Raw genomic sequence first — 26,405 nt, 5'->3', positions numbered from 1 at the left:
TCATGAAGACAATTAATTTGTCTGATGCATCAGATCTCTCACCTAGACCTTAACACATGCCTTCTTTATTGGCTAGAAGATGTAAGCCTTCTGCACATGATATAGTGTGATTAGTCCTGTGGCGGCCGAAATTTACTGTTGTTCATATAATACATAACACATATAGTGGAATTACTCTGTTTTGACTTCGGATAGAGCTCCTTGTGATGAAGGGCATGCCTTACTAGCCCTTGGTTTTTCTTCCGTCCTGAGTGCAATGAGACTTGGTGCTATCATAAGATAATGCATTATTTACTAAAGTACAATCATAGTTAAGTACTACTGTCTTTAGTGTATGTCAGAGGACATTCCATCATTCACTTGTAATACAAATCCAGACAAGTAGGTGAGTGGTTTAACTGTAATTTATTTTAAGGTGGCTTCCCAGCACAGAAACACAAGCTTTAGCTGCTGCAGAACGTTTTGAACAAGAAGGACTACAATAAATAGGCCAGAGAAGTTCAGAACCCTTATAGCTGATGAAACACACATCCTAGGTATCTGATATAAAGTAAGTGACAGGCCAATGTTCTTTCCTTTTAGGAAACCATCAGATAAATCAAAAGAGGAGCGACTTACCAGTAGTTCACACAGCAGATCAAAAACTGGTTCCTCAATTTTAAGGTTTTTCTGAAAAGTAGAAAGGCAATCACAGTGAGATGTGTTTTTGACAGAATACCAAAATGCATTGCTTTCCAACCATTTATTGTTTTAATCTGTTTTATTTGGTTTTTGCCTTGTTACAGCAGTAAAAACTTAACCACCATGACATGTACAATCATCACACATTGGATAAAAGTACAGAAGCAATCCTGCTTTGAAGTAATATATAGCCTCAATAGACAGTGACAAAAGGATATGGTCTAGCCGACGACAGGCCCTCCTCTCCTGCTCCATCCACAGCAATCTTCAAGTCATTGTCCGAGAGGCACTGAGGGGTCTTCCTCCCATAGGGGGATATCGCTCCCCATCAGGGTTTTTCGATATGTTTTGGAATACTAGTCTAGATCAAAATAGCTCTCCAGGGTCCCCACACCGTTTTATTCTGTAAGCTTGATGCACTATAGACTGCTGTCTCCATCTCTATATAGTGTGCTGTATATTGTCTCATGCCCATTGCTCACTAAGTCAGTGAAAGAGATGTCCTGCCCCATCTTCTGGCTATGTCTCATTTTGCCAGGGCAAAAACCTAGTGTGCTGAAAAGATGCTGTATCCTGGGTAGGTCCACAGCATTGGGTATACCTAATATAAGGAAGTGGGAGGTGTGAGGGACCTGTATCCCCACAACGCAGGTCAACATTGAGGTTAATGTCTTCCGGTATGATTTATTACGGCAGCATTCCCCAACGGTAAGATAAAATTACCCCTCCCATTCTTACATTATAAATAATTTGGAGCCTGTGCCCTCCCCATCTTACACAACCAGTGTTTGTGATAATAGACTCTGTGCAGAACCTCAGTAGCCTAAGTCTCACGATTTTTTCTATTATCACTTCCTGATGACGCATTAGGACTGCTTCCCGGTCTTTGTCTTTCATCGGTCCCAGTTCAGCCCCCATCTTGAACCTGAGGGGGTAGAGATTGTCAGGTCAATTATTTCTGAATGTGCAGTAAGTATACAGCACAGTCTTAGAGGCCATCCCTTCAAAGAGTACCCTGTTTTCTACGGGGTTGCAGTCTTTAAGTTCTTCCCTGGAATTAATTTTTTTAATAAAAAATGATCATATAATGTTTCATTTTGTAAATGGGAGAAATGATTTTTAACAAAAAATTGGAAAACCTTTCATTTAATTCAAAGTTCTCAAGAAATTATTTCAAAATAATGCATCTTGCTTTTTCTCAGTATTCCAAAGCAGTTTAAGTTTGAACAATTAGAAAATGGCAAGATGATATTAAGATGGAAGCAATATCACATATCAGACGGTTGAATGTTAACGCAAAAAAAACATATGAGCTATAAATTGCAGAGCTGTAAACATGACGTGCCACTGCTGGCATAGACAGGATACCGCTCTATATGCCACATGATCTATGCAGGTGGAAGTAGAAGGGAGACAGAAGGACAAGAGTAGAAAATGTGGTGCCCAAAAAATGAACTGGGCAGCATACAATTCAAAGTTTCATCAGTAGTTGGGAGTTTTCCATAGTTCCATAGCAGCGTGTGTGAGTGGTAGAACTGGTTTAGCCTGAAAATAGTCTAGTTTGTGAAATATTCAATGTGAGTAATGGGAAATATCCCAAATCTCAAGTTGGAACACATTAAGAATCCTACATAACTTTAGATACTGAATCAGAGCTAGTGGGGAGGAGGGGTGTAAGAAGCTGGCCTGGTTTGTAGTGAGTACCAAGGGGTACTTACACTCTGCACCAGGTCCAGGTATCCCTTATTAGTGTAGAAGAGGTGTCTAGCAGCTTTGGCTGATAGAAAAGGGTAGCTTAGCAGAGCAGCTTAGGCTGAACTAGGAGACATGCAAAGCTCCCGCTATACCACTGGTGTCATATGCACAATATCATAAGAAAACACAATACACAGATATACTAAAAATAAAGGTACTTTATTTTTATGACAATATGCCAAAAGTATCTCACTGAGTACCCTCAGTATGAAGATAGCAAATATACACAAGAGATATGTACACAATGCCAAAAATATGCAGTAATAGCAATAGAAAGCAATGCAAGCAATGTACAGTGACAATAAATTGCAATGAGATCACATAGCTTTAGGGGCAACACAAACCATATAGTCTAGAAGTGGAATGCGAACCACAAATGGACCCCAAACCTATGTGAGCTTGTAGAGGGTCGCTGGGACTGTAAGAAAACAGCGAGGGTTAGAAAAATAGCCCACGCCAAAACCCTGAAAAGTAGGTGTAAAGTGCACCTAAGTTCCCCAGAGAGCACATAAGTCGTGATAGGGGAATTCTGCAAGGAAGACCAACACCAGCAATGCAACAACGATGGATTTCCAGATGAGAGTACCTGTGGAACAAGGGGACCAAGTCCAAGAGTCACGATCAAGTCGGGAGTGGGCAGATGCCCAGGAAATGCCAGCTGAGGTTGCAAAGAAGCTGCCACCAGATGGTAGAAGCTGTGGTTTCTGCAAGAACAAAGAGGACTAGGAACTTCCCCTTTGGAGGATGGATGTCCCATATCGTGAAGAAGCTTGCAGAGGAGTTCCCATGCAGAAAGACCGCAAACAAGCCTTGCTAGCTGCAAAGGTTGCGGTTAGGGTTTTTGGGTGCTGCTGTGGCCCAGGAGGGACCAGGAAGTCGCCAATTGCGTGAGGAGACAGAGGGGGCGCCCAGCAAGACAAGGAGCCCTCTCAGAAACAGGCAGCACCTACAGAAGTGCCGGAACAGGCACTACGAAGAGGAGTGAACTGGAGCTCACCCGAAGTCACAAAAGAAGATCCCACGACGCCGGAGGACAACTCAGGAGGTCGTGCACTGCAGATTAGAGTGTCGGGGACCCAGGCTTGGCTGTGCACAAAGGAAATCCTGGAAGAGTGCACAGGAGCCGGAGCAGCTGCAAATCATGCCGTACCCAGCAATGCAGTCTAGCATGGGGAGGCAAGGACTTACCTCCACCAAACTTAGACTGAAGAGTCACTGGACTGTGGGAGTCACTTGGACAGAGTTGCTGAGTTCCAGGGACCACGCTCGTCATGCTGAGATGGGACCCAGAGGACCGGTGATGCAGTCTTTTGGTGCCTGCGGTTGCAGGGGGAAGATTTCTTCGGAGCTTCTAGTGCAGAGAGGAGGCAGACTACTCCCACAGCATGCACCACCAGGAAAACAGTCGAGAAGGTGGCCGGATCAGCGATACAAGGTTGCAGTAGTCGTCTTTGCTACTTTGTTGCAGTTTTGCAGGCGTCCAGAGCAGTCAGCGGTCGATTCCTTGGCAGAAGGTGAAGAGAGAGATGCAGAGGAACTCTGATGAGCTCTTGCATTCGTTATCTAAAGAATTCCCCAAAGCAGAGACCCTAAATAGCCAGAAAAGGAGGTTTGGCTACCTAGGAAGGAGGATAGGCTAGCAACACAGGTAAGAGCCTATCAGAAGGAGTCTCTGACGTCACCTGCTGGCACTAGTCACTCAGAGCAGTCCAGTGTGCCAGCAGCACCTCTGTTTCCAAGATGGCAGAGGTCTGGAGCACACTGGAGGAGCTCTGGGCACCTCCCAGGGGAGGTGCAGGTCAGGGGAGCGGTCACTCCCCTTTCCTTTGTCCAGTTTCGCACCAGAGTAGGGCTGGCGGATCCCTGAACCGGTGTAGACTGGCTTATGCAGAGATGGGCACCATCTGTGCCCATCAAAGCATTTCCAGAGGCTGGGGGAGGCTACTCCTCCCCAGCCCTGACACCTTTTTCCAAAGGGAGAGGGTGTAACACCCTCTCTCTGGGGAAGTCCTTTGTTCTGCCTTCCTGGGCCAAGCCTGGCTGGACCCCAGGAGGGCAGACACCTCTCTTAGGGGTTGGCAGCAGCAGCAGCTGCAGTGACAACCCGGGAAAGGCAGTTTGGCAGTACCCGGGTCTGTGCTAGAGGCTCGGGGGATCATGGAATTGTCTTCCCGATGCCAGAATGGCATTGGGGTGACAATTCCATGATCTTAGACATGTTACATGGCCATGTTCGGAGTTACCATTGTGACGCTATACATAGGTAGTGACCTATGTATAGTGCACGCGTGTAATGGTGTCCCCGCACTCACAAAGTCCGAGGGAATTTGACCGGAACGATGTGGGGGCACCTTGGCTAGTGCCAGGATGCCCACACACTAAGTAACTTAGCACCCAACCTTTACCAGGTAAAGGTTAGACATATAGGTGACTTATAAGTTACTTAAGTGCAGTGGTAAATGGCTGTGAAATAACGTGGACGTTATTTCACTCAGGCTGCAATGGCAGGCCTGTGTAAGAATTGTCAGAGCTTCCTATGGGTGGCAAAAGAAAGGCTGCAGCCCATATGGATCTCCTGGAACCCCAATACCCTGGGTATCTCAGTACCATATACTAGGGAATTATAAGGGTGTTCCATGATGCCAATGTGAATTGGTGAAATTGGTCACTAGCCTGTTAGTGACAATTTGGAAAGCAAAGAGAGAGCATAACCACTGAGGTTCTGGTTAGCAGAGCCTCAGTGAGACAGTTAGTCATCACACAGGGAACACATACAGGGCACACTTATGAGCACTGGGGCCCTGGCTGGCAGGGTCCTAGTGACACATACAACTAAAACAACATATATACAGTGAAATATGGGGGTAACATGCCAGGCAAGATGGTACTTTCCTACAAGGGGTCATAAGGCCAGCTCAAAAAGACAGAGCATACACTCAAAATAGCAATGTTTTTAGACGGACAGAGGTACACAAAAAAACTATACTGGCTGCAGGAGATACTAATGACCAAGACAAAGTGAATAAGGTAAAATTCTGTGAAAGTCAGAGAAGCCAGTTTAAGAATATTCATTAGTCAAACAACAGGTAAGGGAAAATGTTTTTGGGCCATTTTGTTTAGTTATGATCATGGTTGTTTTTTTGTCTACTTCCTTTGACTGACCTGGTGACCCTGGATCTCTATGTTGCCTGGTACAGGCTTCATTGCTACCATCCAATTTACAAAATGAGCAAGCATTGGTAAAGTCAGTAGGTCTGGTGCTACATGTCAAATGTTTGGTGTTGCTAATGTTCAGGAATGGTTTTGTAATACTGTAGAAGTGGACTATTTTTTGGGTATGTGCACATTGTGCAAGATTAGAATGTTGTCACTCACAGAGAGGCAAATCAATGGCTGAAGTTGGCTGACCTTCTGGTGGGCACCCTAAAAATGTGAATAATGAACAGATGATGAGAGATTACTGAAACCTCCTATATGACTACCTTTTGCATCATGTTTTCCCAGATTTTTGCCTTATCTGTGTTTTCTGGCTGTAGAACTCTGTGCACTTTACCCCGTGTAAATGAGTGGTTTAGTGCCTGTGCTCCCTCATTCAACATGATTAAATTGGTATGCTCGTAATTGGCACATTTAACTTACCCGTAAGACTGTAGTATTTGGTGCAAAGTGTACCAATATCTTGTAAGTTAAATGTCACTACTGGGCTACCGTAACTTTTGTGCCATCTACTACAGTGATAGTACAAAAAAGAGTTTTAAAACTGCAAATTTGATCTGTCAACATAACCACATTTGTCAGGTCAAAACCTTCCTTTTAAATACTTACATGTCCCCTTTAGTAAGCCTTATAAGGCAGATGTTGTGGTATTAAAAGTATTACAGGTAAAAGTTAAATATTAAAGGATAAAAAGGTCCCAAAAGCTATTTTCACTGTGGCAAGGCTGACTACTCCAAAATAATACAGTGGTTAACCTTATAACATTACATTTAAAAATGATGCTTTCAGTTAGGAAGCAGCCAGAAATCTAATTCAAGGACTCATTTTAATAGTTATGAAAAATGCAATTTAATGGTAAAATTGTTTTTGATTAATTATTGAGGTAAAGGTACTTTTAGAAAGTTACATTTTACCCTGCCTAATATCTCTGGGAGTAAGTCTGCATGAGCTCCATCTGTCACCTAGCAGTTGAATACCCTTTTGATGATGTGGGGAAACTGTCCTCAGAGCAGAGGCAAAAGCCTTGGGTATGGGAGATGTTGTTTCCTCAACAGAATAGCCAGTAGGCTGTGGCCAGGAACTTGATAAACTCTAAAAATACCCACTCTATCACAGGCAACGAATAGCTGGAACTTGGGCAGGGTGCTTCTTGGCTCCCCCAGCAAGGCAGGCTCCAATCACATGGGGAGGGGAGCTGTCCTCAGAACTGGTTTAGAGTGATAACAGAGGAGGTTTTGTTCAATGCCATTGCCACACCAATGTGGTGGGCACACAGGCTCTGCACAAGGGGAGAAGGGTTTCACCATCTTGAATTTATGCAGAGAGGGGCACTGTGGGATTGTCTGCAGGAGGGCAGACAGGAAATGTTGCTTACCCATGTGAACGTTTGCCCTATTCATTAGGGGCGGGGCCAGGAATCACCCTACCAAAAGACTGTTGCCAGGCACTGCTGGACGAAGATGTTGAAAGGCACTACTATACCTGTGGAAATACAAGGGTCTAAACCTGCTGTCTGTTACCTGAAAAGTTTAATGAAGGGCTGGACATGCTGTCTTGTGTACCCAGGACAAATATGTGGTCTTTTAGGGTTATAAAGCTGACCTCTAATCTGATTCAGCAGGACCTCGATTGGAATGTATCTGGCATTGCGGGGCCCTCTTCGGCAACAGCCTACAGCCTTACCCTGCTGGAGGAATCCAAGTCCAAAGAAAAGAAACTAAGTCTGAACAACTGCTCAGAACTTTCCAGCCAAAAGTCAACACTTCACTGGGACCTCGTCCAACAGCAATCTGACATTGTGGAGCCCCTTTTGGCCATATCCTGCTGTCTTGCCCCACTAAAGATTTCTGACTTACATTTGATAGACTAAGGGCCTCATTACAGCTCCGACCGCCAAAGCTGTGGGGAGGAGGCAGCCATCATACAGGCTACCTCCCCCCGGTCATATTGCAATGTTCCCACCGGGCTAGGCTTAGGTTTATGTAGTGACTCCAGCAGGTCATCCTGGCAAGGATTGTGAATTTTTGTTTGAGGTGGGTAGTCACCCTCATCAATTTATACTCCAACTTTGTACAAAAGCTTCATTATTTATGCACATAAATTTGATAAACTTGAAAGGTTTTGGCTAATGCCAGGCCTTAAAAGATGAGGCACAAGCTTGTCAGTAGAACCATCGCTGCCGAAGTTCAATACAAGGGCTGTTCCAGCAATTTGTGTTGCCATGGGTCCATCTACACCTTCATAGAACCATGGAACAGCTCTTTGCATGCTGATGCTGGTAACTAGAGTGGGTGGTGTGTATCACTGTGGAAATGTATTGCTGTGTCAGTGGGACCATCTATAAAGGACTGGAAAACATGAATACCATGAAATTGCTATATTTATAACCTACGCAAACACATTAACCTCGCTGCTAGCATGTCTGTTAGCAATGACTTTGCCTCCCAGTTTCTCCCCTTCAGAATCATAAAAGTGCACTCATATAACTTAACTGTGGTCCGGCAACACACCAGAGCTATGTATAAGAAGCCATAATGTGAAAAGATAAAATATAGTGGAGAGAACAATTAAGACGTAACCCAATGTGACACATTTGGAAGGCATGCACTTACTCTTCCGTTGCAGGAGCATAAGAAAGACAATAGAAATGTTGGGACAAGACAGGAGTCATTGCTAGCATTGTACTAATGCGGCAAGTATAAAGTAGTCACTTCAGCCTTTATAGTCTCCTACCCGCCACTCTAAGTCTCCAGGTGTAGCATGCCATATTGTCCGACCTCTACTGAGGTGGCCATTATTGTGGACTCCACACACCTATTCAGGCTGTTCCATCAACCAAAGGGCCAAGAGAAGTTGTGGACTCAAACTTCCTTATAGTATCAATTCAGGTTGACAAAAGCAAAAGAACTTAGGAAGAAAGTCATAGGATCAGGGCGCTCACAGTGTGTCCCAAAGTAACATTGCTACTAGTATGCGGCACGGTGCTCCTGGCAGAAGGATCTTCCCAAATCCTCCAATGTTTCCAAGGAAACTCGCAATGCTAGAGAAAAGAAGTCAGGGCACTCATGAATCCATGGTATTGTGTATAATCTTCATTTGAACAATGCCAGTTGTTACATATGAAAAACAAGTCCGTTCAATAGTCCTTCTTGTATTTACAGTTTATATGGCAATCAAAGCCTATATACTTGAAGCAGCAAATCTTGAAAATATTGAAAATACATAATATGTAGAAGTACAGCAACTGTTCATGCAGCAAACACAGCCAACACGTGTTTCATCCTGCGAGAAAATTTGTTCTCATAAGGACTTCGTCAGGGCTGCTGAGGGCCGCCATCCGGACACTTCTACATATTATGTATTTTCAATATTTTCAAGATTTGCTGCTTCAAGTATATAGGCTTTGATTGCCATATCAATTCAGGTTGGTCAAAACTTGTCAAGAACTTCCAAGAGGTTCTTGCTCAGGCTTCAGATGCATTGCTTTATCAAGGCATCTAGTACATCACAATTGTAGGAGGCCGGCTCTCTATATAGCATACAAAAAAGACATGACATGTGCAGAGAGTCCTTGCAACCCCACTTTGGCATCCAGAGACAAAAAAGCAGACCACCTAATGCTCTGTTTTAGATGTAGTGTGGGTGAGCAGTTAGGATAATCCAGGAGATGTGCTAAGCATTTGTTGTACAGTATCACACTCGGAAGAATAACTTGAGGCCAATTTTAAAAAATGATACAGGTTTTTAAAAATATTTCAAGACCAAGGACACCAATATAAGGTAAGTACTTTTTTAGTTATGATTTTTCAAAGTTTAGAAAATGTTGCATTTCTGTGCTCAATTAAGCTCAATAGGAATCAATGGGAACAACTTTAAAAATGCATAGAAAATCAGGCAATGCTCTCACAAAAATCACCTTCTAGTTTTAGGTTGAGGTCATCAAATTGTCCAAAGGGCCAGCCAGAGAACATCCGGCAGTTCCCGTTTCAAACAGAAGCAGCAGCTGGCTAACGGTCTTAGAGATGGCGCCCAAAGGAGATGGCGGCCACTGCAAAGATGGACTTAAAGATAAGTCTAGCGGAGCCCCTTGGAGGCTGGAGATCACAAGGGGTTAAGGACCCCTACAGCACAGCTGGTTTGTTGATGCAAAGGCCAGGGAAGACAGATGCAGTGCAGATAGGTCAGCTATGAGTCGTGAATCTTGGAGTCCTTGGAGTCAGGAGCAGGTCACTTGGAGGGTGGACTGCAGGTCAGCAGGGACACTTTGGGGTTGGTTCTTGGGTGTCCTGAAGTCCCTCAACGGGTGCTTGCGTCTGGGCTTTTGGGAGTTTAGAGGGGACTTTGCTTCTGGGTGTTCAATGGTGGGGGTCTGGTACCACGGATAGTGGTATGCCACAGCCCAGGATAGTTACAGTGCCACCAAACTTGGCATAATGGCAGATCTTGCCCTCAAGGGCTGTTGTACGGAATTTGGCTTGGCTGCTGGCTCTGAGTCATTGGTCAGAAGATGGCCACTTTACCGGAATTTGTGATTTCCTTACCTGCTGGGTGCATGGAGTGAAACTTTCACTGAGTGCCAGGTTCTTGGTGATTTTTAGAAGGCTGGAGGTGCTCTGGGGTTTTGGAGAGTCCCTCTGCTTTCCTGGCGAAACCTCAGTGGCAATAGTCGAGTCCTTGGAGCAGCAAGCAGGGTCTGGTGTCTTTTTTTGTGCAGCAGGGCTTCAGTTCTTGTGCGTTGGATCCTCATTGTACTGGTCTTCTTTCTGTCCAGCAAATATGAGGTCTTGCTCCAAGGATGCACTCTAAATAATGTATTTAGGGTGTGTTAGGGGGAGTACCTAGTAGTGGCCAATGGGCCACCTACCATAGGGTTGCTACACCCACTAAGTGACTACTTCCTGTGAGAGGGGGTCACATCCATAACCCTTATTTGATATTTTCCTGATATCCAAAATGGAGGAAAATGAAATGGAGTGGTCACCTCACCTGCCACACCTGAGGGGTGGTGCAGGCTGAGGATGGCTACTCCTCATATTCTGGCTATGGTCCCAGCTGATTTTCCAAGCTAAAGTGGGGGTAAAACCATTGGGTGGCCACCTACTACTAGCAGCAGAGGCAGATATCAGATTTCAAATGCAGCATCGCCTTTAAAGCTGCCCGCTGCCGCAAAATGCCTGAGTGCCTGCTTGGGAGAGGAGGTGCAACACCTCCTCCCATGAAAGGCTTTGTGTTCTGGTTCCTGAGAGCAAAAACCTTTCATCCCAGGAGTCCGAAATCATGTCTGGTTGTGGCAGACTAGTTAGGGCCAGTCAGCAACCATGCCAGGGCTGTTAGGTTTTGCAGGAGGCACCTCTAAGGTGCCCTCAGGGTACATTTTATAATAAATCCAACACTGACATCAGTGTGGGTTTATTATTCTGAGTTGTTTGATACCAAAAAACCCAGGGTTCAGAGATGCCATCATGTAGCTGGGGAACTTGTAATGACCAGTGTCCTGCACATGATTTTTGCTATGGCTTCCCTGTACACTTACTATGTCTAAGAATTAGCAAAGACACAGTAGGGACATATTTGCTCATGCACACATATGCCCTCACATGCTTTATAGTGCACCCTGCCTTTAGAGCTGCAAGGCCTGCCAGAGGGGTGAGTTACCTATATTGCATGCATTGTTATTGGGCATTGCACTCTTGGTGAGTGCCACGTCAAGTCTGCAACTTTGGTTACACATTGTTATACACTTGCAATTGCAGTCTGTATAAGACTGGTGTGGGACCTCTCAGAGTGGCACAATTGGTGGTGCAGCTCTGTGGGGGGCCCTCTTCAGGACCCATGTACTAGGTACTAGGTGTACCATTCACAAGGGACTTACAAAGGTGGCTGAAGTGTCAATCATAGTCCAATGTTGGGAAAAGAAATCTGTCCTTGGGAATCTGTTTAGCAGGTGCCCAGGGCACTCACAGTTTGAAATCACATCATTCTCCACGCATAAAATGGGGGTCTGCCAGGTCAAAAGAGGCAATTTCTTACAACAACCATAGCTTAAAAGTGAAATCTGAGGGAGGTTGGCAAAGACTGGCATCACCTTGGTGGCCACCTCCACATAAATCAGTTCAGGCAGACCTCATTTTATCTTCCATTTGTGGTTCTCCATTTACTTCTCCAATTACACTGAAATTAATATTGTCTAACTCTGAGAAATGGAAAGGATTTCTGCGCACACACAGGGTGGGTCATATTCCATCTTATAAATCTTTTTAGTTTGTGTAGCCCTATTTCAAGCAGAAAATATAAGCACTTTTTAAAAACTGAAAATGGTCGGACATTTAAATGGGAGAAACGAAAAAATAAGAAGTAGTATGTTTGATTTAAACTCAGCCACTGGTAATTATGTTGGGACTCATTCCAGTTCACCATATTATTGTTCACTATGCCACTCTAAATACAGAGTCACCATATGTAGATCAGCATAGGTTCTGATTCTTGGTCATGAATGGTATCAAGTATGTCAACGGGTTCAGAATACCCTGTATTAGTAACCATTTTTTTAGTGTGGACAAAGTTGCAAGGATCAGCCACCTCTGGGAAAATTGCATAGGCTTACTTACTCCATTTTAATTTTTTGCTGATTTGTGAGGCACGGCATATCACTAAGGCCTCAAGACAAAGTCATGCATGTGCACCATGTATCTATCAGTGTGAAAAATACAGTTTTAGAAGGTTTCACCCCAAAACAATAAATCTGCTGACTCCAAATGAAGAAAACTTGAAGGATAAGGGTTATTACCTGGCATGATGGATGAGTGAAAGAGACTTCAGTGGGGTTGAATTTTCATCTTGAGAGAGATTATGAGGAGCAATTGTATGGACATATGTCTGGACAAGGACATAGGGTATAGAGTTTGGCAGATGGGGTTACTCCGTAACAAACGTGAAGGATTCTGCTGTATTACGATTCCATTATATCCTATGGACATTGTAACACAGTGGACAGGATATCCCTCAGGTTTGTGGCAGAGTAACTCATCCGCCAAACTCTAAATCTGGCCATGTATTTGAACTGATAGCATTCCTTAATATGGAGCTATGGATGTCTTCCATTTTCAATGTGTTAATGGTATTATATTTTTGAGTGACTTCTAATGAGACTTCAAAACCCTTATGGTTTCATTTTCAAGGAACACCGTGGTATTTTAAGGGAGCCTTTCTTCGCTTACACAGTACAGTCGAGAATGCTAGCATGTTTGCACTGGTATTTAGTGGAGATATATCTTTATTAGGAAGTTAAAAGGTTAGTGATGAGGGAGGTGGTCCTGTAGACAGCCCATGCGTGCTCATTCTGGAGAAACCTTAGACATATACTATATATATTTATATTATGAGTCAACAATCTGTGCCTTTACAATGGGTTTCCAGGGACGGGGCCTGCCTTCTCTTTAACTTTGTTTGTATATTGTTTGCTTAAGATGGACCTTGTATTTCAAAGACTCCTGAAATGGTGTGTTTATGTGAGTGTGTCACACAATACATTGAAAAAGGCATATAACACCAATTCACCCCAACTGAATTAGCATTACCAGAAGATTTCTGACAGGGTCACGAAGTTGTTGCAGAGCCTTTCCAACTTTGGCTGCAATTTTCTCCTAGAAGAAAACAGACAAACTGTTAATGATTTGAGCCTGGATTGTCCTCAAATCCAAAAAGATTAAAAGTGCATTAGACTCACAAATGAAACACATAGGGATGCATCACAAAGCATTTCTGGCCTGGTCTATTAAATGTCCGTGAAAATATTTCTGGAAGTTCTTGGTGCAAACACCTTTTATCCCTGTCTTATAAAACACATTTCTATTGCTGGTACTGTGTGAGAAGAATATTTGTACATATCTGTTGTGCTGCATGTTCTAATGATGATGATTTGTTATTTTGTTGTTTGTGCTGCTGTGTTTTGTTCCTCTAGCATGACATTGTATTTTTGATGTGTTTTACTGTGTTGTATTCACCTTTGACTGTTGTATTGTTCTGATCCCTTTATGTGTCAGTTGTGTTGCCAATTTGGATTTGGGTTATGCCACTGTGCTATGTTTTGTTGTTTAGCTTAGCTACATCAGCACATTCTGCTACATTTCCAGCGAAAGGCGGAACACTCTTTTAAATTTCCAGTGTCAAACACCCATTTACCACTGTGTAAGTGGGAAAATACTTCTGCGGTTTAACTTTTTAACAGATCAGTTAGCTATCTTCATTTAGCACTGCTTGGGCTCACCTTATGACCATGGCAAAAAATATGATGGACAAAATGTTGGCTTTTACTAACATGAAAAACAGGGAGACGTATCAGCCTGGCGTCTTTCATAGAGACCCTCCACTCAAAAAATCTAAATGATCCTAAGCACTGACCACAACAATATGACAACCTGATCCTGCTGAACTATTTGAAAGAGTTCAGAAGATTTAAAAAAGTCTAATGACAATCAACACATTGCTATTTTCACTGGAAACCATCTTGGTAGACAGGCGAAAAACCTCCAGGAACATCAAGCACATGTTCAGTTTCCTTATAGTCACTTTACCCAGTACTAGGCTCAAAAGAAAAAAATCAGACAATGGTCCTGGTTTAGATTTCATAGGATGGGTTACTCCATCACAAGGGTGACGGATATCCCATCTGCCGAAAGATAAAACTCAAGGACATAAATGGGATTTATATTTTGGTTGAAGGCATATCCGTCACCGCTGTGACAGAATAACCCAACCACCAAAATCTAAAATTAGGCCAATATTTGCACAAAGTGCTTGATTGTTGTGCCATTTTCATCAGGATGTGTGAGTAAACATTTACTTTGCTTGGTATATCATACCCACTCCATTACATCAGGTTATGCCCGAAGGTAAAGCTAGAGTAATGTTGTAGCTGACCTAACCCTGGGGTTAAACTTTTTGGGGTAGGGAGATAGGCTTTTCATCTGCACATAGCTGGTACTGCCTCATTAGTGTTATCAAAGAGCTACACTGGAGTGATGATAAAATCTTCAAGAGTATCCCACCCCCCTTCAAATATGCCCACTAAGTCCTGAACTAAGGTCCTTGTTGGAGACATCACAGAGACAAACATTCAAGTATTGTTCTGAGACTCTCAGGGGAGGCATAACCAGAGACAGACAACAAGAACTGTACTGATGTGAGACATCCCCAGAGATAGCCACTAAGTATTGTCCTGAGGTGCTCAGGGGAGATGTTACTGAAGACAGACAATTTGGATTAGGAACATATCTCTGAATCAGGGATAAGATGTGAACGGTAATTCTGGAATCAGACAACAGAACAAGCTAAAAATTAAGAACTTACCACTGTTGGATTTCCGCCTAACAGAAGGTGATCAACCACACATCCAGTGTCTTTCTGGAAATAATAAAACAATGCAAAATATTCTTATAACCATAAACATTGAAAATAAGCCAGTATTGGAAAATTGCATATGTTATATGCTGTATGTTGTGAATAACTAAAACAATAAATACAAAGCTGTCATTACTGAGTCGACTTTAAAAGATCAAAGACTGTAAAACTTTCATTGATGTACTATTTCAATATTACAATACACTGAAATTATGTTCCTTTATTGGCAGTAGAAGATTACCCTCAAACACATCCAAAAATATAGCAGTTAATAAAATATTAATTCAGCAACACTGTACCATGGTTTCTTTGACTTCAGCTAAAAGTTGTGTCCATTCTTCCAGGCTGCATTCATTGGTCTGGGGGAAATGTTCAGAAACTGGTTACAAATAGCATATACAGTTCATGTCTGAGTGAGACGAGAAGGCTGCAGTTAGGATATTTTACTCATAAAGGGCCACAATACTGACTGCCTGCTTGCATCTCTACCCTAAAGGTAGAGGCGTTCCAGTATCTCCAAGAGGGGCATCATTCCCTGACTCCAGCAGTGGCACACTCAATGGATAATATCAGTAGTAAAACACACATGTGACAGGAAAAGCATCAAAGAATGAGCCATACATGACACATATAAAATCACATATTTACATTCAATATAAAATGACATTCAATTTGCTGAGTAAAATCATTTTCAAAATTATCAATTTAGTATCTATACATTGAGTTCAATATTTAATTATTATCATAACTGTAATACTTTGGCTCTTGTTTGCCAAGCCGCATGTAGAATATTTGAGATGGAATAAAGCCGCACACAGACTTGATCACACATACATGTTCTTATAGCATCTTGGTAGTTCCTAAATTCCAGCACCAGGCAAAGTGGCTTAACCCATCTAGATCTTGGCCTTGTATAGTCCATGCAAAAAAACCTTAAAACATGTCCCTCTGTTTTCTCAAATTGGTGGAAAACAGGACACAGGGTACACTGAAATTCAGAGGGCATCAACATACACATAAAGGATACTATGAGAAGGATGCCAAATCTAAACTTTATGTACCAAGTTCTGGATGAGGAAGAATTTATATAATCCAAAAATGCTTTGAATATATAGTCACATTTCTGAGATAGAAAACAATTAGTCTATCTGCCTAGTGGTAGGGAGGTCTGTTGTTTCTCAGAGACCAAGTACCAGAACCTCTCTTTCACAATGTTGTAGGCTCTGGATGTAATAGATGAAGTCGAAGACTCACTCAACCCAAGATTTTCTAAACTATTTTTATGTGCATCAGCCAAAGTATCTTGAGCTCTTGTGGTTTTGAAATGACGTCATACAGCCGCTGCCTATATGGTTCTATCTCTTTACTCACAAGATTTGAAACCAATATAAAATGTGCCTTAAATTAGCATCTCTATCTATTGTTTTTAAGTCCCAGTCTAATCACAATGGCAATAGCGGGGAGTTAGTGGGGAGTTATGGGGAAGTTTCAACCAGTATCTCACAAAATAATTTTTGGGTTTTCCCGAGGGACTCTGCAGCACTATGCCACCATAAATATGAACCATACATGGCAGAATTAACTGCCTTTGCTCTATAATCTTGAGAGACAAAAACACAGTGAAAGTTGTTGTGTGCTTTGCAAACCTGACTATTGCATATCCTCTATGTTTCAGTATCAATGTGCTTTTCTAAATTTGCGCAGGCCATGTTTGAGATTCGGAAAGTGTGATGTCAACATAATCGAACACCATCACTTTCTCCAAAAAGATCGCTCTCAGCCTCGTTTTAGTTCTGAAATTTCTATGGGGATTAAATTTAGTCTTCGGTGTGTTAATCTGCAAGACATCATTGCTACTGTAAGTGGCAAACCTCTGTACCAAAATTTGAAGCCCTTTCTGGGATCTACATATTAATAAAGAATCATCATCAGAGAGTAAACTAATGAAGAGGATATGGGTAAAAGCTAAAATCAGCCCTTCTAACATCTATCCTTTTGGACAGTTTGTTGTTTCTTCTGGAACACGGACCCACCTGTACTCACTAACACCTGCACTGCACCTACACAGAAGACTACAAACAACCAAGCACAACTCCACTTCATCCTGCTGAAAGCCTGCTCCTTATGTAAACACACCATGTAAATCTGGGACACCATCACCACCAACGACCCGAACATCGCCTTCATCTATGAAACATGGCAATCATTCTCCTCAGACCCAGACATTGCCACTGCTACCCCTGATGGCTATAACATAGTACACCGAGATCGCACCAACAAACATGGCGGGAGCATCGCCATCATCTTCAAGGAAACCATCCAATGCACCATCACCGACGACGATCTAACTGCAGACTGATACTAACACCAGGGGGTGAGGCAGCCTCGCATACAGGCGACCAGGACCACGCCCAGCCTTCTGCAACTCCATTGCCAACCTCACTGCCTACCTCACCATTGACTCCCTTCAGTGCTTCCTATTGGACGATCTCAATTTCCAGCTTAACAATCCCAGCGACACCAACTCCACTTCCCTCATGAAGAACCTCAGCAACATTGGCCTCACCCAACTTTTCACCAAACCCAGGCACAAAGCCGGATACACACTGGATGCCATCTTCACTTCTAGCAAGAGATCATTTTCACCCATGTGACTGAATTCACCAGGACCGACCACGTTATCATCTGCTTCACCATCTCCATTTCCCAGAACACCACCTCAAAGCACCTTAGCACCCCCACCTAAGCTGTGACAAGGTAACTAAGACCCGATGGGCACAGGCCGTAGGCACCACTAAACCCAAGCCCATGGAATACCTCCATCCCAACTAGGCTGTCAAAAACCTCTCCTCTCGGACCACCAACTATTCCAACAGAGTCGCCCCAATGAAACCAACTAAACCCAACAATACAGCCAAGCCAGTGAGATGGTACACTTCAAATCTCCACATGTGACTTCCACCAACTTGAGAAACAATGCACGTGACCAACGTCCCCTCCAACAGAGTCACCTACAAGGCAACCTTCAACAACTACCACCACCATATCAAGACAGCAAAAAAAGCACAATGGATTTTCAACCTCAGAGCCATTGCTATTAGCAAGGAACCAACCCCTATCCTCAACACATCCATCTCCACGTCAACCTTCCCGGACGAATGGAAGCATGCAGAAGTCAGTCCCATCCTAAAGAAACCCTCTGATGACCCCAGCAACATCAAAAACTACAGACTGAGCTCCCTATTTCACTTCTCGGCCAATGTGCTTGAGAAAGCCATCATCCTACAGCTGACCGACTACCTTGAATGAAACCACCTTCTCGACACCTCACAATCAGGATTTAAGGCCAACCAAAACACGAAGATTGCACTGATTGACACCACAGACGATATCAGGACCCTCCTTGACCAAGGAGAGCCAGAATCTCTGATCTTTCTTGACCTCTCTGCAGTGTTCAATACACTCTCCAACAACACTCTCCTCAACAGACTCCACAACATAGGCATTCAATGGAATTCCCTTAAGTGGGTCACCTCTTTTCTCTCAGGCCTCATGCAGAGCATCCACCTTCTTTCCTTCACTTCTACACCCAAAATAAATCACCTGTGGTGTACCCCGGGATCCTCTCTCAGCCCAACCCTCTTCAACAACTACATGACCTCCTTCACAGACATAGTCAGATCGTAAGGATTCAATATAGTCTCCTTCTATGACAATACTCCAATAATCTCACTCATCGAAGACCCCCCACAGCGCCAAATCCAACTTCCGCAATGCCATGACCAACGTAGAAACATGGATCAAAAACAGTTCACTCAAACTAAACACCAACAAAACAGAATTCCTGATCTTTGTAAAGAACACCTCCATATGGGACCACAACTGGCGGGCAGCAGAATTCCGACCAATGTGATCTCCATCAGACCCCGCATGAAGCCTCAACATCATCCTAGACTGCCAACTATCCATGAATCTACAAGTAAACTAAGTCGCCTCCTTCTTCTTCTACATCTTCCATATGATCCGCTGAGTCTTCATATGGATCCCTACATATACCAAAAAGGCAGTCATGCATGCCCTGGTCATCAGCCACCTCAAGTATGGCAATGCTCTCTACACTCAAGTGTCCTCCCAGCTGCTTAAAACTCCAGACTCTTCAGAGCACTGCAGGCAGGCTCATCCTCAACCTCCCCAAGCACTGACGCATCACCCCACACCTCAGGAACCTCCACTGGCTCCCCATCCAGAAGAGATGCCAATTTAAAATCCTTACACTTGCATACAAAGATCTCCACAACCTATTCATCCCACATCAACCACTTCTACGTCCTAGCAAGACAACTAAGCTCCACCTTGCCAAACCTCTCACAAACCCCCTGCATCCATTGCAGCTGCAGCAGAGGCAGCTCCTTCTCCTACACAGCAGCCAAGTCCTGCAATAGCCTGCTCCCACTCCTCTGAAAAGCTCCCTCCCTGGCAGACTTCAAAAGGAGACTCAAGACGTGGATTTTTGACAGAGGCATGGCACCCTCAGCACCCTAATACCCTTAGGGGTGATATCGCTGTGCTTTACAAATGTCATGATTGATTCATTGATTGATTGATTTTGCCGGACCAGAGCATAATTGTCTGTGTAAATCCTTCTTACAAAATCCAACAAGTCTGAAGAAACTTCTATCTCTGCAGGTACCCTCCATAGTTTAACTCTGGGCCCATGACCATGTTAAAAGCTGCCTGTAAATCGAAGAAGCAACATATAAGGTGCTCAGGCCAATGTCCACAGTCCTTCATTTAGTCCAAAATGAAGCAAAAGATCTATTCAACCATACTTGTCTTTGGTCTAAATCTGGCCTAGTATGAATTCAAAATCTCGTTTTCACTAATCCAGTTTATGAGCCTATTGAGAACAGGCTTGAAGAATATCTACTGCATATTATCAATCAAACTGATTGATTGCTAGTTGCCAGGTATATTACAACATCCTTGTATAAAAATTGGTAGTACTATTTTTGCACTCTTCCATGAGTTTGGTACCAGACCACCTGTTCCTATGGTATTTGAGAGGGCATTTAAATAAGGTAACAACTGATAACATTTCAGAACATGTCAAAGTAATAGCAAAGGTAAAAGTGTTCTTTTGCTGGCCATAAAGAAATTCTATTTGAGCATTATGAGTGTCCGCTTCTAAATAATCACTATAAAGAGCTTTAAGATGCACAACCCATTCTTTTCACGGGGTAGGAACTTCTTATCTCATAGCATTCTTATGCCCCCCACTGCATTTATTGTGAACCAAAATGTTTCAACATATTTTTGTATGTATGTGAACATTGCTCCTTTGACATTTTTTTGTAAGCCTTTCCTGTTAGTTCCTATTTATCTTTGCCCCCTCCCCTGCTTAATAGCAGTAACCAATAGGCTCTTAGTTGTCCAACAGTCACAATCAAACTACTACTGTCCCTGTTCTGATATCTTTCAAAAACGTTATTTCAGGTTATTGTGCCTACACAAGCATGGTAGAGGGACGCAATGTAAATTACAAGTTCATAGAATGATATAATGACCATTGGGGTGCCATCTATATCCACCCACTTTACATTCCTTCTATTGTTATTGATAACTTATTCATTGCCTCCAGAGTTCCCAGTGTATGATAAATCATCAATCAAAGATTCAGTTAAATGGAGGACCCAGGGTTATGGCCACTTTCATGTGACCATCATGTCAACCATTTCTTGCCTTAGGCATACATCAAGAAGTAAAAAATAATATTGCAACTATATGTGCCTCTCTGAGGGGAAATGGCCGTTGTAAGCCCATAGACCATATAATATTGTGAGCTCAACAAGTAGCAGTGCTGACCTGTTAAGTTCTGTCTTCAGAGGTGCAGTTAATTCCAGGATGCCCCAATAGGAATCCTCATCCTTTGCTAAATCTGTTACCAGCACACATGGTTCAAATGACACATTGAAGTCTCCCCAAATAATTATAAGACAATACTTGCTTAAAAAGGTTAAAAATCTATCAAGCAAACGTAAAGGTAGAGACTGGATACTTATTCATGCTTCTGCAGTATATTAGTGGTGTAACACAAAATGATAGAGCCCGCTGCAGAATGTGATGAGGGGCCCCTTAGCCTTATATATCTTAGAAATATTCAGGTTTAACCGGCTTTTGTTACACCCTGGGCATGATGGATCTTGCCTCCCCCCGCAACTGCAGAGGCTGTAGGGACTAATGCTACACCACTGCAATAAATATTAATTAGGAAAAAAAAGTTTAATATTATTTAAAGCAAATGTAAGTTTGATCCCAGTATATTTATTAATTTGCCAGTTTGAATTTCACAGATTCATCAGCAACATAGAATTCAATACAGATAAAAGACAGGTGGGAAATACTAGATTAAAATGAATTAAAAAAACATCCAATGCTGACATTCCCAATCTCTATCACAGTGCAAGGTCCTCCTTGCTTTTCAAAAAGAAATCATCACTTCTCTTTGTGCTGCAGAATGTAGCACACATAGAAAGAAGAAACAACAACAAGAAATAAAATATATCTTCTCATTACGCCTGCCCTGGGGAGGTGGAAGATTTTGACATATTCCCAGGTTTATGTCCTTGTAAAATCAGGGAATGCATCAAAACCCATGGAAGTTGTGTGGAAAAACACAATGCAACGCTCATTTAACGCCCCCCTGGTGCAGATTAAGGCAAGCAGTGACTTGTGCTTCCTTGCCTTACTCCAGTATCTATGAGGCCAGACAAAGCCAAGCAAAGTGGTTTTGCATGGCTTCATAGATATGGATCACAGTCTGTGCTGCCGGAGCGTCCAAAAAGGTGACTCCATGGTTGAGCAGGGGGTTGTAAATATGTGCCTCCAAGGGCTTTATTCTTACCAACCATGCAGTATAGAAAAAGCTGAAGTCATGGATCACAATCATTGGGATTGTATTTGCTCTACAACCCTCAAGGACTCCCAATACTGCTTAAGCCAAAATGACAACGATAAGCATTTAATACATTTTAACTGCAGATAGCTATACACAGGTCAAAAAAAGAAAGAATGGGTTCAACATTTTCTTGACCTAAATTACAAGCAGAGCATGTACCTTGGCTAAACTTTAGGTTTCACCAATATATTGTGAGAGAGGCCAGAGGAAGTGTACCCTGCCTTAACTGGATGTGCAATTTCCTAGATAGAGGTGATAAAAACAAATCTAGGAATTCCTCAAAATAAAAATCAACCTTCATATTTATAAAAGTGTCCGTTAAACTCCCCCAAGATGGAGTGTTCACTCTTCTGTTCAGGACATCTTCTAAAATATTTTTTTTATAATTAGGCGTGTACTAGGGGTAATGGAGGTTAGAATCTCCCATGGCTCTCTCAAGGCTAGATTATTTATCCAATCTTGTATGTACTTTAGCCAGGGGATATTTAACACCTGGGTTCTACTGATCACATTGCGAAGTCTAGCTCTGTGGTGAGCTAGTATTTTGATAGACCACACTTAAATCCAGTACAAGTCGGGTTTCAATCTGGTGTGTTCATTTATCTCCTGAACACCTAGGTCTAAATGCAAGTGGAAGAGAGGACAGCTCTGTGGGAGCCTTAGTAAGGAATGCATAAAGGAACTCTCTGGTGGTAAAAGAGCTTCAACTCCACAATGGCCCCACATTTCGGATCAATTAATCACAGGACTAACAGCCTGAGCTCTACAAACCTTTAGTATGGGGGGTTCTGGGTAATTTTTACAATCCCTAAAGAACTTGACAATGGCGGTTGCCCTACGCTTTAAACAACACCTGTTTTCTCAATTTGCTCACCCCACCTGTCCTTAACAGACAGTCCTATACCTGGTTAACCAAAGTTGTTGAATTTTCCTATAATTAGTACCCATTCGTATTATCTACTTGCGTGCATCCTTAACATTAAAAGTCATTAGTTTCATTTTTAAGGCATTTAATTCAGAGCCATTAGTCCCACAAAACTGGCTAAATCTCTCAATCAAAGTAAGGAGGCCTTTCTGTGTTTTTGAAATCAAAATTCTATCATCAACAAAAAATAATGCTTGGATTTTCAGTCCATCCATCATTGTAGAGTCATTTTGAGAGGCGGATATTGTTGGTGCCAAAACACAACCCTGTTGGACCCCTTGATTGATTTCTATTTTCTTTGCAAGTTCTCTATTAGGGTCACTACAGGCCCATGCGAAGTTGCCAGTGTATAACCACCTAGTTACCATGTCTAGCAGAATCTCCATATCACTATGAACCTGCCAAAGCTTGGCCATTTGGACTGTATCAAATACCGCTTGCAAATCAACAAAGATGATGTATAGGCTACCCTTCCCCATATTCACGGTCTTACACCTAATCAGTTGAATTAAGAAGGCCTGGTCTATCATGCTAGTTTTTGATCTAAAGCCTGCTTGGAGGTGGCTTATCATTGAGTACACAGAGATTCAGGATATAGGCTTATCCAGACCTGCTTGCAGAGTATGTTTTGCACGTTGTCTATTAAACTGGTGGGTTGATAGTTTCCTAGATCTTTGTGAGACCATGTTTTGTGGGCCATGAGGGCTGCTGCATTGTCAGCTAGGGAAAAATTAAGTATTTGTTTAGTGTTAGATGGTGATTGATCAGAGGATTGCCCACAGAAGATGGAGCAAGAAAATTCTTAATATTCCTTGGAGTAAAGCGCTCTGAAGTGAGCCAACGGCTTACCAGCTAGCACAAATGCCTCTTGCTTATTATGCCCCTCTTGCCTCCATGGGTGTCCAGATGCAAGAACTGCTTAGAATTTTTATCCTTGGCTTTTTGCACCAATTTGTCCATGAAGTATATCCCAAAGTATCTTAGCCACCCACAGAGCTTTTCTTTGTGTAATCCAGCTGTCTTTATTAATTCTCTTCTTCCCAGTATCTCTGAAGAGCAGTAAACGTTTCCAGATATCACAATGTAGGGAGTTTCTCAGACACATGCCCAAACCACCAGAAACCTGGCTGCACTTGAATATTCATCTGCAACTTGGAAGTTTCCATAGTCCAACCTATAAGCACTATCAGTAGCTCATAGTTCATAGAATAAACAGAAAACAAAGCTACTTGTAAAATGTTCTCAATCTTTATGTGACAGTTTTGATTGTAAGCCGACAACGTTCCATCTTATCATAGTGATGTAAAATGTCCTCAATCTTAATGTAACCGTTTTGATTTTAAACTGACAACGTTCCAGTTTATCATAATGATGTTTCTAGGTTTTACACATTGAGAGACCACTATGGCTTTTAATCTGCTCACTTTATTATCCAGCATAATATCAACAGTATCAACGTTGCCCACACTAGACTGAACAAAAGGAGTACCGTTAATGGTTGAGGGGTTATAAATATATTTAATCTCAAAATATAAACTTGGACATACCACATGGTCAGCATGGGGTGCAATAATCTGAGGCTAAGGGTGTAGAAGAGTTACCCATTAATTTAGACACCATTTTCGAGTCACAGGATTGATTTCCTTGAAATAAATCATTAATAGTACGTACTTCCCAACTGCGGTACGGCTAATACATTAGATATGGACATAATTAGATGTGGTAATCCCCTTCCTTATAAGTCAGTGTGCTCCACCTGGGACCTGTTCTACGGTGTCAGCAGTTGGACATGAGTGTTTCAAAGCATTCTTTGGTGAGGGAGTTTGTCACTTTTGGTGGCCATTTTAAATTGCAGGATCGGTCCTCAGGCCACGCGTGACTAATCCCTTAGCTAATCTAGGGTAGGCAAGGTTCATCTTGATATAATCCCAACCTCCACTAGGGTGTGGATAGTGTTTCACACCAATTATGTCCGATTAAATGATAGAAAACCTCATTCTTCAACTAAACTTGCTTAAGGGCCTTAATAATATAGACCTCACTCTCAGAGGCATTGCTAGCTCTAGGTGTGTGAATCCAAATGAGGGGAGATAAATCTCAATTAAAACTGTTAACATTCCTCAAGATCCTTTCATTATTAGTGCATAAAAAAATGGGTCTTAGCGATCATGGGCCATTTCAATGGGTTTATAGGTGTGTAATGCAGTTGTGCCCTGAGGGGTCATAAATATTTGATACATTTCTACCATTTCCATCACCAGAGACTTTTCATTGTTAGCATCTAATTCAAGTATCATGTTTGGTATTGATGCTACCCACTATTCCTCTCTCATTTGTATAAAGCACATGTTCTGCTGTGCTAGCTTTCTCAGTCATCATTCTCTGGCTATGTAAAGCTCTATCTATACTAGGCACAGAAGTATTAAGGCATTTGCTATTACTGATATCAATTGTAGATTGGACATTCAATATTAAGCCTGGGGTCTGACTACAAAATAAATAAATCAACATCACCATAGTTTGCTTTAAGTCAGCTCTTTTTTTTCTAAAGGCTTGTCAAGTTCTCCAACTTCTATGGAGGACTAGAGTATGTAGTTTTGGCATGGGGCAGAATCCTTAACTGTGGGTTTTTTGCACTCTTCATTCTGCAAAGGTGAAAACCTGTTAGTACAAACGATGTATGGGACTAGAGATAGACAGCCTCCACATCTGATTAAATTGTCTTTGGGCCCTCTGTAGACTGGTTGTAATCATTTGTCATGGGCTAGTTCTGTCAAGGTTTGCTTAGTTAGAGGTTGAGATGGAAGGGCTTTGGGGACTCTAATTTTCAAATATCTTTGTCAGCCATCACACAATGCTCATTCAACAACCATTCTGCCTCCTTGAGTAAATTATCTATAACCTCCGCTACAGATTGTTCTGCATTGTGTTTATTTGTCTTTTTCCTGAGGGTGAAGGTTGTTTTGCTTTTTACCGTAGCTGCAGAACCAGTTACAGTCACAATCACAGAAACTGCACCAAGAACACAGATTTAGGGGAAGAAACCTGTTATAGTAGAGGTGGGGGAATCAAACAGTACCTTATGGAGCAAATATCATCCATTGTTAAGTAGATGTAATAACACATTCAAGGGAGCTATCCCTCCCCCCCTGCGCTCCCTTATCCTGGCTTTGACAGGGGCAGGCAGGCCCTTGACCCTGCCTTTTGTACAGGTGTAGCCATGGCACTGCAGGTGCATCAATGTGTAGGAGGCTGGCCTGGTGTGCAGTGGGTACTTATGGTATTTACACCTTATACCAGGTCCAGAAATCCCTTATTGGTGTAGTGTAGTCAGTGTCTAAAAAACAGGCTCTCTAGAGGTAGTTGTGGATGAGCAGCCAAGCCTTATATAGGAGACGTGCAAAGCTCATGCAATACCACTGTTTTAACACTTAGTACTTACACACATGAAAGAGAACACTCAGTGTTACAAAA

The 26,405-nt window shown here is 42.5% G+C and overlaps 1 protein-coding gene across 1 annotated transcript in view; it reads right to left on the bottom strand.

Annotated features, from left to right (window-relative positions):
* Positions 1-26,405, bottom strand: part of LOC138260833 (ranaspumin-like) — a 55,188-nt gene that overhangs the window by 20,794 nt on the left and 7,989 nt on the right. The window contains exons 4-7 of the mRNA XM_069209258.1: positions 15,351-15,410; positions 15,001-15,054; positions 13,230-13,295; positions 619-669 (exon numbers count right to left, since the gene is read on the bottom strand). Of these exons, the coding sequence (XP_069065359.1) occupies positions 619-669; positions 13,230-13,295; positions 15,001-15,054; positions 15,351-15,410 (231 nt within the window). The remainder of the gene's footprint in view (positions 1-618; positions 670-13,229; positions 13,296-15,000; positions 15,055-15,350; positions 15,411-26,405) is intronic.

The sequence above is a fragment of the Pleurodeles waltl genome, chromosome 10 (assembly GCF_031143425.1).
Source record: "Pleurodeles waltl isolate 20211129_DDA chromosome 10, aPleWal1.hap1.20221129, whole genome shotgun sequence".
NCBI lineage: Eukaryota > Metazoa > Chordata > Amphibia > Caudata > Salamandridae > Pleurodeles > Pleurodeles waltl.
This window is presented reverse-complemented; position numbering and strand designations above follow the sequence as displayed.